Here is a 14,486-nt window from a genome sequence, read left to right on the forward strand (position 1 = left end):
CTGCTTAAGCTAGTGCGAAGCATCTCCAGCAAGTGAGTACTTGAAGAGCTTGTAGAGAAGATAATCCTCAGGGACTCCATTGGCTTTAATGGTAGAAACCAAATCCTCGAACCACTCCAGATGGTCCATAGGGTGCTCATGCGGGTGACCATGGAAAGGTGTCTATCCCACTAGTGTGAAATATGCAAGTTTCAGCACAAAATCGTTCCTCGGGACCGTAGAAGGACGAATTGCAGATATATTAGTATTGGTTTAGACGGTTGAAGTCAACCAAAGATCTGGGTCGAGCGGCCTGAACATTCTCCTCAGCTATAGCGCGAGCATTAGCTGCAACATTTTCAGCATTAGCAGTTGGTAGATTTGATGCTTCAGGATCAGGGATTACAGCCCCCAGATCATCCAACCTCTGACATGCTGCATTACGCAGATGACCGTCCTGGTCATGCAGGTCTCCATTCACATCATGAATCAGAACTAGAGTCGCAACCATGTCTACTCACGAATTAGTGTCGACCGATGTTTGGGTAGAAGTGTCGACCGGCGGTAGCTCACTGAAATCGGTCGACGGAGTTGAGTTGTTGTAGATCGATCTGACGCGTCTCTCTTTGCGGATTGTACGTTTCAAAATTGCAAGGTCTGAGAATAACAACAATATTTCCTTGTTGCTTCTGGTACTGCTGGGCATGCACCTGAAAATATCAAAAAAAAAGATATGAGAAATTTTTAAACAAGAAAATAACCTAGACTAAATCGAACTAATTAGATCTAATGGGCGATCAAATCTCTCAGAGTAGGGAGAAGGGGATATCACATGTGTCCAAAAGAGAAACTACATTTGCAAAGTGGCGCATGAGAAAGGACAAAACACAGCTTTATTATTATAGATACCTCTTTTGTTATTCTTTTCCATGCCATGTTCATATAGGGAATGAAACAAATTGAGAATAGTTTTCAAAAGCTTCTGAATTTACTTTGCTCAACAAATCCTTTGACATCCTGCTATATTAGAATAAGAGGAAATTTAGGATGTAGGGTTTTATGACCGAACACATATTATTTTCTCCTAACTTAGAGAAAACAACAACAATTCTGTGACAAAAAAAAACAAAAAAACAAATATTTGCACCGGGCTACAAAAGAAATACCAAAGCATAATGAATCTTAAGATGGCAAAGTAATAGTTATCTCTCTACGGATGATTAATTGAGTATCAGTCTCTTCTTCGAGAGATCATCTTCATTGCCCCCATGGCTCATGAAGTATACTTCGAAGGATCCGAAATAAAACAGACACTAAATATATGTACTTCTAGTTCAGAAATTATGTAAATTACATAAGACCCTAGAGAAGCTGAGATATTTACCACTTATACATGGGTTCTGCCCGACTCCCACCCGACCCGATTTGAATCGAGACCTAATTCTCTTTATGATTCTAACCTGAGACCCAATTCTCTCAGAATATATTCTCCTCACAAACCCTAGACTAAATTCCATTTGAAATTTGAATGTTTATTTCCGTGCTCAAGCACGGAAGAATCATCTAGTATATCTTAATTTATATGATGGCACATGCTTGTCTTTGCAAAATACAAATATATTTTGGTTATTTTATTTTTAACTTGGGAAAAACAAAAACTACTCACTACTCTTTATAGAGAAAAAGACAAAAATAGCACTAAATCAAGTTTATGTTCCCAAACTAGCACTCAAGGTTAAAAGTCACAAAAATAGCACTTAATGTTTTATCAAAAGTCACAAACTTAGGGTTTAGAGTTAAAGGGTGGGGTTTAGGATTTATGGTTTAGGGTTTAGGGTTTAGAGTTTAGGGTTTAGGGTTTATGGTTTATGGTTTAGGGTTTAGGGTTTAGAGTTTAGGGTTTAGGGTTTATGGTTTATGGTTTAGGGTTTAGGGTTTAGAGTTTAGGGTTTAGGGTTTAGAGTTGAGAAATGAGGTTTTGGGGATAAGATTTCAAATTTTGAAAAATAAAAAAATTTAAAATTTTCATAGGATAAACTTAGAAATGTGCTATTTTGGTCATTTTAATCTTTGAGTGCTATTTTTGTGATATAAACTTAGAAAAGTGCTATTTTGGAGATTTGCCCCTCTTTATATCCACCCATTAATACTTTTTAATGCTTATATTTGCAAACAAATAAATCATTTTAGAGATTTTTATTTTGTTTTTAACTTGCAACCAAAACAAAAGGAAAAAGTAAAAAATAACTTTTTGAGTATATATGGATTGCAATATCTAAAAAATATATCTAAGCAAAAGAACATTTAATTATATTTATTTAAAGAAAAACATCATAAGAAATATATCATAGCAACTGCAGGTTTAATATTTCCTAAGCTAAATATATGGCACATGCTTATCTTTGCAAATATAAATATATTTTAGTCATTTTATTTTGAACTTGCAAAAAACAAAAACAAAAAAAAAGAAGTAAAAGTTAACCTTTGAGTAAATATCGCACATGCCAATATCTAAAAAGAAAGTTCCAAACCCAAGCAGTGGTAATTCAGTTGATTCTAGGGGAGGCTACAATCAGCTATACACATCTCCATTTCATCATATGCTCCCTTCTTAATCCAACGGATTAAATCAACAGTTGTGTCTTCTTCCATGCATCCTATCGTTTATACACGAAAGGAGAATAGGCTTGCGTGTAGCCGATTATTTGATAATTAGTGTTGATATATAAGCCAGACTCAAGACCCCTCTCTCTATACTTTGCTTATCTCTCTTTCTCTCTCTCTAAAGAAGGATGAAGATTTTCGTGAAGACTCTCAAAGGGACAAACTTCGAGATCGAAGTGAATCCGGCGGAGACGGTAACCCTAATTCCTGAATTCGAGAATATCAGTGTTCTAATTACTTTCATTAAGTCTTGATTCCACCTTGTGGGTTTGAGATAGTGAATCTAGGCGTCACTCTGATTTGAAATTCTGCGTTTCGTTTGTGCCCATCGATTGGAAACTGAATTAGGGTTTGAAAGTTTAGTGCTTTGGGTTTAACTTGGTGATCTTAGATTATTATGTTAAAAGTTAATCATACTTACTTAGGTTGGGTTTTCATAGATCACAATACCATTGAGATGGGTATTAAACCTTTAGTTTGTTGCAGATCTCTGATACTAAAAAGCGTATAGAAACTCTTCATGGTGCGCAATACCCAGCTGCTCAGCAGATGCTGATCCACCAAGGAAAAGTTCTCAAGGATGAGACTACGTTGGAAGAGAACAACGTCGTTGAGAACAGTTTCATTGTTATCATGTTGTCCAAGGTGTCATCTTCTTTCTTTTTGGGTCCACCCTTTCTCAAACACTAATACGATTAGTTTAGCAGGGATTCTTACTAGTTTCTGGTTCCTAACTCTTTTTAACTTGATGAAATAAAGGCCAAGGTTTCTTCAAGTGGGGCATCAACTGCATCTGCACCTGCTCCAGCACCTAGTGCTACTCAGGTGAATAAAGTTTTATTTATTTCTCTCCTGCAAGTGAAAGAAGTGTATCTTAGATCACACTACTGAACTGCTTTGGTTTTTTAGGCTCAACCTGCACAGACGGTAGCTACACCTCAGGTTGCTACTCCAACTGCCTCAGTGTGAGTTCCAAGCCTTCTCTCTCATTAAGTTACCTCAGTTTGGAAGAGGAATTGTCAGGTTCTTCTGTTGGTGAATCCCTCTATATACCGCTTTGCTAATTTGTTGTACTTTTTCGTGCGTTTTACAGTCCAGAGCCTTCAAGTGGAGCTGCAACCGGTGCAGCACCTTCTGCAGCCGCTGCTTCGTAAGTACTGTCAGAACTGCAATATATTCATTATTTATCAGAACTACTATATATTTTCGAATCTGTCTTTCCTTGTTTGATCATCATATAGCTTCTGTTTTTTTTTCTGCTGCAAAACAGGACTCAGACAGATGTTTATGGACAAGCAGCGTCAAACCTTGTTGCTGGAAACAATCTAGAGTCCACTGTTCAGCAAATTCTTGACATGGGTGGAGGTAGTTGGGACCGTGACACTGTTATCCGTGCCCTTAGAGCCGCCTTTAACAACCCTGAAAGAGCTGTCGAATATCTGTACTCAGTATGTCCCATTCCACTTCTTGATTCTGTGTTACATCTTCGTTATATTACTTACCTTTGGTTTGCCACAACTCTAGTATGCTTTGATCTGTCTATTAAACATCTGTTTGATACATTTCAGGGAATCCCTGCTCAAGCTGAAATCCCACCAGCCCCTCAAGCCCCAGCTACTGGTGGACAGGCAGCAAACCCTCTAGCACAGACCCAACAAGAAGCTGCTCCAGTGCCTGCAACTGGTGGTCCTAACGCTAATCCGTTAAACCTGTTTCCCCAGGTAGTTTTTTTTATTTTGAATCTCAAAGTAGCATATAATTGACTCATTATCATTTTATTTTCCATGCGTTTGGATTCGTTTGTTGACATCCACTCTTGTCTGTCTTCACTCAGGGCATGCCCGCTGCAGATGCTGGTGCTGGAGCTGGTAATCTTGATTTCCTACGTAACAGTCAACAGGTATCTTCATATTCTTCTCCATTTGAGTAAAGAAATCTTCAACCTGTTCCCCTTATGGTAATTGCAATTTTTTTTGCCAATTCTTCAGTTCCAAGCCTTGAGAGCTATGGTACAAGCAAACCCGCAAATTCTACAGGTACGTATATCCCCACCTCTGTTTAATTCTGTTTTGACATCACATAAATGTTTTTCGCTTATAATGTTTTGTTCTGCAGCCTATGCTTCAAGAGCTCGGTAAACAAAACCCGCAGCTTGTGCGACTCATCCAAGAGCACCAGGCTGACTTCCTACGCTTGATAAATGAACCTGTCGAGGGAGAAGAGTGAGTTTTATATCATCATTCATTCATTCTCCTATACATTTTTCATTTATTTGGTTGTCCAACAATTCATCCAATCCAAACTGAATTTTCGTTTAACTCACCAATACAACCTGCAGGAATGTCATGGAACAGTTGGAAGCAGCAATGCCACAAGCTGTTACCGTCACACCTGAAGAGCGTGAAGCCATTGAACGGGTTTGTTCCCTCGTTTTCTTTTCATTTGTACTTGAACTCGAACTATAGACATGTCTTGTATTGAAATTTGGGTTCACAGCTTGAAGCGATGGGGTTTGATCGTGCGATGGTCTTAGAGGTGTTCTTTGCGTGTAACAAGAACGAAGAACTTGCAGCTAACTACCTTCTAGATCACATGCATGAGTTTGAGGAACAGTAATGGAAAGAAGAAATCCATTCCGCCTTCCTAAAACTCAGAGACCCATCTTTATGCTTCTTCTTGTTTTTCATTTGCTTGTATGAGATAATCTATCTTCTCCGATGCGTTTGACAAGTTTCATGTTTTTATGTTCATGGGAGTTGATGTGTTTATGTTACATTTTTAAAACTTATCATATTATAGCTTTATCTGGTTTGAAGACGTCCCTTCTTTTTTATAAGGTTGGGCTTAGAAACCTTTCTAATGGTTTCAGTTGCAAACTTGCACCATTTATTTGACCGTTATAGCAATATTTTGGTCGTGTTTGATTCTCCCTTAAGAAGCCCTCAAATTTTAAAGTTTTTTGCAATCCAAGAAACCTTCGGATTTTGAGGGACTGAATAACGAAACTTTAGTATTCGAAACTTCAAAACACTTTTCAGTTTAGTCTTCATAATTTTGTAACTTACATATAACTTATACTAATATTAATTTCAAATATATTTTAGGCCAATTTGGCTGGAAAACAATAAAACAAAAGTTAATTAGGAAACGATGCAAAAAATAATATAATTAGCTAGTCGGACAGAGGACGATAAGTGAAATTACGCACTTGACCCATTGCCATATCCGAGTAGTGTAGAGATAGGCTGCAGTGCTATTCATATGAAGATACATTTTATCTTATTTACATTCCACCCTTTGAGTGGTTAAAACACAAATCAAAAATATTTACATTTTATATAAATTTTAAAAATATTAAAAATTATATTATTATAACAAATATAAAATTAATATTTATAAAATTCTACTCTTAATTTTTTAAAAAATATATAATATATTTTTTGTTTTAAAATTTTATAATATAAATCAAAATATTATAAAACTGAATATTTTTATTATTATATTTATATAGTTTTTCGAAAAATATATATTTTACCCTCTCGCAACCGCAGACGCTAGATGAAAGCAATTTTTGAATTTCAGAGGTTTAGAGATGTTTGAAATAATTTATTGTGTTTTCTATTATTGTGTTTTCTATGAATGTTGTAAAACGCCAACAACCGCTACCAACCGCAAAACCTGCATTTGTGGGTGCTAGCGAGAAACTAGTCATGCCCTAATAAATGAGTTTTTTTGTGTTTACCGCTAAAATTACAGTCAATAAAAATTTGTTATGTTATATTCCATTTATATAAAAAATTAATAGATAATCAAAAAATAATATTAAGTGCCGGAAATTTTTTTTTTTTTCTTTAACATCGGAAACAAAATCCTAAACCCTAAACGCCGTCAACCAAACTTTAAACTCTAAACCCTAAAACTCTTGACCACTAGGCTCTAAACCCTAAAACAAAATTCTAATCCCTAAACTCTAAACCAAATACTAAACCCTAAACCCTAAATTATTGGGTAAACCCTAAACCTTTGGGTATATTATAAACTCTAACGGCGTTTAGGGTTTAGTGTTTAGGATTTAGAGTTTAGGATTTTACTGACAATATTAACAATGCTAATAATTTTTTTCTTATAATTATTACTATTTTGTATCTTTTTTTTTATTTTCTAAAACATAATATGACTTGGTAATCTTTTATTGGTTAAAGCTTTGCTTTTTCTTAAGAATCATAATGAAACAAACTGATCATTGTACAATATAAATCATTGTTGTTACTATATAAATGTGAATCTCTTATAGAGTAATCAAAACTAGTTAAGAATAAGCATGAAAATGAAATATCTGACTCATATTAATATAAGAAAGAAGTTTTTATTTAGAGGGGAGAGAGAATAAGCAGGAAAAATAAATAATTTTAAAAAGTTCTGCAAATGTCTGAATTATACTGGGGATAGGGGTAAAGGTGGGAGATTATGTTTCTGTCAACAGTGCACTTACCAATTAACTAAATAATGTTTCAAACGTAGATATGTAGTGCAATTGCCCTATATTTTATATATATTACTGAGATAAATTCTTTAGAATAGACCTAAAAAATTTTTGTAACAAATATAGATTTTAAAAATAAAAGTGATCAAAATATATTTAAATGTTTTATCAAAAAAAGTAAATATACACGTATACTTTTAGGGTTAATTAATCTAGACATTAGGGTTTAGAGTCGAGAAGTGGGGTTTAGGATATAAGGCTTAGGGTTTCGGGTTTATAGTTTAGGATTTATGGTTTAGAGTTGAGGAGTAGGGTTTTGGGGATAGGATTTCAAATTTTAAAAAGTACAAAAAATTTAAAATTTTCAAAATAAAAATTGCTAGTTTGGTCATTTTAGTTTTTGAGATCTATTTTGTGACAAAAACTTAAAAATGTATATTTGAGAGAATTACTCTATTACTAATACGAAAATATATAAATATCTTAAAATGAAAATAAAAATAATATAAATTAATATTATTTAAAATAAAAAATTTATTTTACACAACAATTATATAATATTGAACAATATATTACAAATTAAAAATTAAAGTACAAGAATATATATTTTACAATAAAGATCACCATGTTCCTAGAAAAAAGTATTGCATGATATAATGACAATCTATATTATTAAAATAGAAGTACAAATATAAATTCACCCTAAAAATTACGGTTTATTTACATCAGAATGCCACTGAAGTAATAACTACTCCAAACATTATGCTTTCCATGTATTTTCCAAATTAATAAGCATTTCTTAAATTAATTTCACAACACATTCAGTATAAATCTTTAACTTACCTATTGCATATTAATATTATAAACATTAATGCATATTAGTAATATACACAAAATATTTTAGATGCGAATAAGTTACATTTTTCTCTTTGGTGCCTCCTCCTCACGTTACTCTTCTTCTTCTTCTTCTTTTGAAAAAAAAAATTTCTCTTTTTCCTTACCAATATTATCAAATTTAATGCAAAGAATCCATTTATGTGTTTTATTTGTATTTATTTGAGAGTTATTGTAAAGTGTATGAATATTTTCGATAACACTTTTTAACAAATTACTAGGTGGATGCCCGCGGTTTCGCGGGTTTGAATGTTTTGTAACAATATATTTTTTATAAGTTTTCAAACTAAAATACATTTTTATCATTATGTGTTTTTGTTAAATATTTTTCTGAGAATAATTGTTTAAAAAAAAAATATGACTATTTTAATTTTTTTAAAAAATATTTTGTATTGATAATTGTACTAAAATTAGTTATGTATAATATTCATGATTCAGTTTTTAATAAAATTACATAATTTTTGAAGGTATATAATACTGAAACTTTTGGAATATTTTATATAGTTTAGAAATACTTGATTGCTAAAAATGATTTTATGAAGCATTATATATATTAAATCACATATTTAGTTACCATAAATTATTTTTTGCAATATATTTAGGCCATTTCGATACTCTGATAAAACTATTTCTAGAACTAATTTTCGTACTCATAAAATAAATAAAAATTAAAAATCCATTAACAAATCAAATTATAATATTTTTTCTCAAATTCTATATATGATCGACACCTACGAAAAAATCAATTAAGTGATTTATCATTTAATATAAAATGAAATTTAAAAATAGATTTTATAAATTAATTTATGAGCTTGTATAAATAATTTAAACCTCTTATCATAATTTAAAACATATAATAAGCCAAGATAAACAATTTTATAAATGTATTTATAATTTTTGTAAATAATTTATAAAGCAGGTATGATTTTTATTAGATATTAATAGTTATTATTTTATATACAAATATAGGGCCATATACAAATCATTATATCGATTTTAATAAACTTTTTTGTTTACTATTTTATGTAGTTTATAAATATATAAAAAATGATCAAACATTGTTACTGTTTTTATAGTTTCAACAATTAGTTACCATAAATAATTATTTGTAATATTATGTAGATTGTTTGAGAAGTGATATTAACTGTTTATAGACTTATTTCTTTTTTTTAAAATATAATTAAGATAAATATAAATGAATAGAAATTATAAATTACCGACAATCAATTTATAACAGTTTTTTAAGATTTCATAAATGATCGACACATAACCAAAAATCTCTTAAATGATTTTTCAATCAATATATAGTATGATATATAGCTTTTATTTTAATCTCTTATAGATGACTTACAAACTCTTGTAATAATTCAAAATATACAATAAGCCAAGATAAATAATATGATAAATGTTTTTATAGATGATTTATAAAGCATATAATATGAACTTTAGGAGATGTTAATAGTTATCATGATAATTTATATAAAATATAATGCTTTAAATAAGAATATAAAATCATTATATTGATTTATATTAAAGGTTTTTCGTTTATTATTTTAAGTATTTTTTAAATATAAAAAATGATCAATTTATTTCTCTTTCTATAATTTCAACAATTAGTTACCATAAATCATTATTTATAGTATTATTATGAAAATTATTTGGCAAGTGATATTAATTGGTTATAGACTTACCTTTTATTTTTAGATCTAATTAAAATAAATAAAAATTAAAAATCATCGGCCAATCAAATTATAACAATTTTGTAAGAGTTCACCTATGATCGACACGTAAACAAAAATCACTAAAGTGAATTTTCAATTAATATATAGTAGAATTGACTTTGGAATACATGCAATCTTTAAAAACATTTTCTAGCCATTATTTGAGATGTGATTTGTCATATATCATCACCACATTGATTTTGAAAGAAATGATGACATGACTTACTATAAAATGTGACATGACGCTAATCTAATTGCGACATGTACAAGTTTCCTTATAAATATTTATATTTTTGGTAAGCTTTTAAAAATATGATAGTGACTATTAACTCATATATCACTATTAATGTACATTTTCAATATAAATCAATTTTTTGACAAGAATATTAAAATATATTTATTTTTGATATATATCACATTAATAAAAATAAGCTAAATATTATTACAAATATATTTTTTATATCAAATTATATTATATATATATATAACAAAAATGATTGTAAGGGTGCATCAACAAATACAAAACTAAAATAACTTTAATCAATATATTTTTGATAGTTAAATGATAAGATTTTAATTTAAATGTATCTGTTCATCAGGTAGTTAACAAATTAATTTTCCAGTTTTAACATTTTTAACTAAAACAAAAAATCCAAAAATTATTAGAATTTTTATATATATTATATATATATACCAAAACAAGATGATAAGAAATTTATTTTAAAATAAATAATCATTAAATATAAATAAAATTGAAATAGTTAAACCAAATCAAAATAAATAATATTACAAAAATGCATTTATGATTTTTTTCAAGCAGCTGAATTTAATAAAAAAGTAATAATGTCTAAATGTAAATTAAATTTTTCTTTAAAAAAAAATATTATATTAAATTTTTTTTTTTTGATTAAATGTGAAATTTATTGATCATGGCAAAAAGAATAAGCATTTACAAAGACATATAGGCCTAAAAAACAATTTTACAAGGCTAAAAGATGAATCTTATTCTGCTATGTATTGGCTGAGACTTCAAACCATATTTGCATCAAACCAGTGAATTTATGGCCAGCTCTGTAGCGAAGAGAGGAGATTCTGTTTCTCATTGCCTTGTCAATGGCTCGGACTGTTTGATCAACCGTGCAATGGCCTGTCTGATGCCTTCTTCGGTTTCTTTCCTGCCATAAATGGTAGATAGTGGCTTGAAAGACCATCTTGAGCAGTATCTTGTCCATTATCTGCAGGTTGTTTGCACTTAAAAACTGCAGCGAGGTCATCCAATCAGGATCCGTTCTGTTACCACTCAGTCTGTTAGCTAATTTGTCCCACACTGTAAAAGAGTAGGGACACGCGAAGAAGACATGGTCCTGTGTTTCATCCCTCTCTCCACACAAAGGATAGCCTTGATGAGTGCCCCAAGCTCTCATTCGGTCTCCTGTTGATAGTCTGTTCCTCACAGCCAACCAGACAATAAAGGAGAACCTCGGTACTCCTTGCGTGAACCAAACACTCTTGTTCCAGAAAATTGTGGCCTTCTTTTGCCTGATCTGATCCCAAGTGCGCGCTGAAGAGAACCATGGTTGGAAATTGTCATCGGAGTGCTTCCACAGGATCACATCTTGTTCTTGTTGATCATCAGGGACCGGTTCTCTCTGAATGCGGGCATGTAGCTCATGGAAATGCCGACTCCTATGTCCTCTGACACTCCACTGCGCTTGAGTGACCGCCTCACATACTCTAGCATTGCGGGCAATGCCAAGATAGCAAGTACCCACTGCACCCGTAATGTCAATAAGTCTTCCACTCTGTAACCAATTATCAAACCAAAAGAAAGCATTTCGCCCATCTTTGACCTCAACCCGTGTGAACTGATATGCTAGCGACCGAAGCTTTAACAGCTTTCTCCAAATCCAAGAACTCTTTGCATCCTCCCTAACTTCCCAAAAAGAGTTTTGTCTCAACAGGTACTGTTGTATCCATGATACCCACAGCGAGCTCTTTTTCGAGATGATCCTCCAAATTAGGCTTAAAGCAAAGACTTTAGATGAATCGCGCAACTTTCTTATTCCCAATCCTCCTTCTTCTAGAGGACAGCAGAGGTCCCCCCATGCCACTTTAGCCTTGTGCGTCTGGTTAGGAGAGCCAGACCACAAGAAAGCGCTGCGCATACTTTCTAATTCGTTCAGACAAGCCTTTGGCAAGATGAAGGCTTGGCTCAAGAAGTTGATAATGCCTAAGATTACTGATTTAATCAGCTGTAGTTGACCCACGTAGGAGATGCATTTGTTTCTCCATGCCAACATTCTTCCCCTCACCTGATCAATGAGTGGCTCATACTCTTGTTTCGATAGAGCTTTGGTGGTAAGTGGCATGCCCAAGTACCTCACTGGTAGCTTCCCCGCCTTGATCCCTAACCGCTCGGCCTCATTTAGCATAGGAGTTACAGTCTGACCAGAAGAAAAGATAGATGACTTAGAGGCATTTATATGCAGCCCAGAGATCCGAGCAAATTGATCCATGACTTGCAACACCCCGAGAAGTGACCTGCTAGTACCATCTGTGAATACTAGTATGTCATCTGCAAAGCTAAGATGGGTAAGCTTCACTTCCCTGCATTGAGGATGATAATCAAACTGCTGCGCTTCTGCTGCTTTATTCAACATCTTGGACAGAACATTGTTCAGTATGACGTACAAATAAGGCGAAAGCGAGCAGCCTTGTCGAATTCCTCTCGCACTCGTGAAGAAACCTTCTAGACTGCCATTGATCGACACCGAGAAAGCAGCTGTCGAGATACAGACCCTAATCCAGAGTATAAACTGCGCAGGTAGACCCATGGCTTTCAGAACAGATGTGATAAAAGACCACCGAACCGTGTCAAACGCCTTGGAGATATCGAATTTGATCGCAGCTTGATTGAAATTGCTGGTTCTGTGGTAGCCACTCACGAGCTCAGTGGCTAGTAAGACATTCTCCAAGAGTAGTCTACCTTTGATGAAAGCAGTCTGATTTAGCTTTATTGCCTCTGGGAGAATTTCTTTGAGCCGAGAGGCAAGGATCTTTGAGATGACCTTGTACAAGAAGTTGCAGCAAGCTATCGGTCGATACTCCTTCATAGTCTGCGCTCCTTCGGTTTTAGGTATGAGCGAGAGGGTCGTTGCATTGATTCCCGTGGGTAAGAATCCATATAAGAAGAAAGATTGCACTGAGACAACAAATTCCCTTCCTACAATAGACCAGGCTGCTACAAAGAACTCTTTTGTGAAGCCGTCTGGGCCAGAGACCTTATCGCTTGGCAGAGCGCAAGGCAGAAACAATTTCTTCAGCTGAGACCGGAGCTACAAGACTAGCAACTGATCCAGCAGAGCAGCGATACGATAACAGTTCCTGTAGGAGAGGGAGGGAGTCACCTTCAGAGTCCATATCCTGTACTTGGAGAAATTTCTGAAAATGCATGACCGCCTCCTTCTTTATGTCTGGAAGATTTGTGAGCGCTTCACCCGCCTCATTGACAAGAATTGTAATGGAGTTCGAAGCATTCCTAGTCTGAACCGAGCGGTGGAAAAGAGTCGTGTTCTGATCCCCTGCTCCCATCCATCTTACGCAAGACTTCTGTCTAAAAAACTTCTCCTCTATTGAAGCCAACTTGTTCCATCTCGCTGATGCCTCAGCTTCTGCAGCAAGTGTAACAGGGGTTGGATCCAACAGTACCACATTTTGACAATGGCACATCTCCTCAAATGCAAGCTTTGTCTTGTATGGTAGATTCCCGTAGTGAGTCTTGTTAAGGAGTCTCATTTCGAACTTGAGGAGCTTTAGCTTGGCTTGGAATCGGCTCAAAGCCGAGAGGGAGTGATGAATTTCCTGAGTCGTCTCCCACACTCTTTTAACAACTGGGAGGAACTCAGCATGCTCAGTAAGGTAGTTGAAGAACCGGAACGGTTTGCGGGCTTCATTGTGGTTACCAGTAAGATGAACCGCACATCTTGCATGATCAGATATGCCTCCAGCCTCGAATCGTGCTACCGACTGTGGAAAGTCTCTAAACCAAGCCGCGTTTATCAAAGCTCTATCCAACTTCTTGCCTATAGGATCCTCATCTCGCTTGTTCCACCAAGTGAATAGAGCTCCAGTTGACATCATATCAGTAAGATTACAGTCCCCTACCAATTCTTGGAAATACCTCATCCCCAGTTGAGAGGAAGGGGCGCCACCCCCACGGGAATGGTCTCTAGTAGAAAGGGTTGCCTTGAAGTCACCTATGACTATCCAAGGCAGGTCTAAATACTGATAAGCTGCCTGTGTACCTCGTAATTCATCCCACATAATTCTTCTTTCCATTTCGCTGTTCGAAGCATACGCCGCTGAACAAATGAACTGCTCTCCTGTTTCATGTGACTGGACAGCACAAGTGATGACCTGAGAGCTAACGTGAAGCTTTGTCACAACCACCTTGTCTGTCCAACAAAACCAAATGTGCCCTAGCTGACTGTACTCGTAATTGGCCATAGAGGCCCAGCCCGGTAGCGCTGCCTCCAAACAAACTCCATAGTTTTCCTTCTGAACCCTCGTCTCCAGCAGACACCCAAAAGTGAATTTACCTGTTTGAACCCAACGCCGTATTTCTATATATTTGTGTGGCATGTTGAAGCCACGCATGTTCAATGCGAAAAAGGATTTCATAACTTGCGATCAGAAGCTTTTTTAGGATTGTTACTAGACTTGACCGCTTTAGAGTTAGCTCGAAT

At 34.4% G+C, this 14,486-nt stretch overlaps 1 protein-coding gene across 1 annotated transcript; it reads left to right on the forward strand.

Moving 5' to 3' along the window:
* The first annotated feature begins 2,724 nt into the window (after positions 1 to 2,724).
* On the forward strand, positions 2,725 to 5,462 carry LOC106296460 (ubiquitin receptor RAD23d). The gene is made up of 12 exons (XM_013732592.1): positions 2,725 to 2,837; positions 3,130 to 3,288; positions 3,403 to 3,468; positions 3,553 to 3,608; positions 3,737 to 3,793; positions 3,914 to 4,091; positions 4,212 to 4,364; positions 4,478 to 4,543; positions 4,632 to 4,679; positions 4,759 to 4,865; positions 4,982 to 5,060; positions 5,140 to 5,462. The coding sequence occupies exons 1-12, from the start codon at positions 2,772 to 2,774 to the stop codon at positions 5,257 to 5,259; spliced, it is 1,155 nt and encodes a 384-aa protein (XP_013588046.1). The 5' UTR covers positions 2,725 to 2,771; the 3' UTR covers positions 5,260 to 5,462.
* The last annotated feature ends 9,024 nt before the right edge of the window (positions 5,463 to 14,486 follow it).

This window comes from Brassica oleracea, chromosome C6, assembly GCF_000695525.1.
Source record: "Brassica oleracea var. oleracea cultivar TO1000 chromosome C6, BOL, whole genome shotgun sequence".
Classification (NCBI taxonomy): Eukaryota; Viridiplantae; Streptophyta; class Magnoliopsida; order Brassicales; family Brassicaceae; genus Brassica; species Brassica oleracea.

Excerpts from the sequence above, each read along its gene's own strand:
- LOC106296460 (XM_013732592.1), top strand. The coding sequence starts at position 2,772 with ATGAAGATTTTCGTGAAGACTCTCAAAGGGACAAACTTCGAGATCGAA. Across the intron at positions 4,092-4,211 it reads CTGTCGAATATCTGTACTCA|GGAATCCCTGCTCAAGCTGA; the intron begins GTATGTCCCATT and ends GATACATTTCAG. Across the intron at positions 4,866-4,981 it reads GAACCTGTCGAGGGAGAAGA|GAATGTCATGGAACAGTTGG; the intron begins GTGAGTTTTATA and ends TACAACCTGCAG.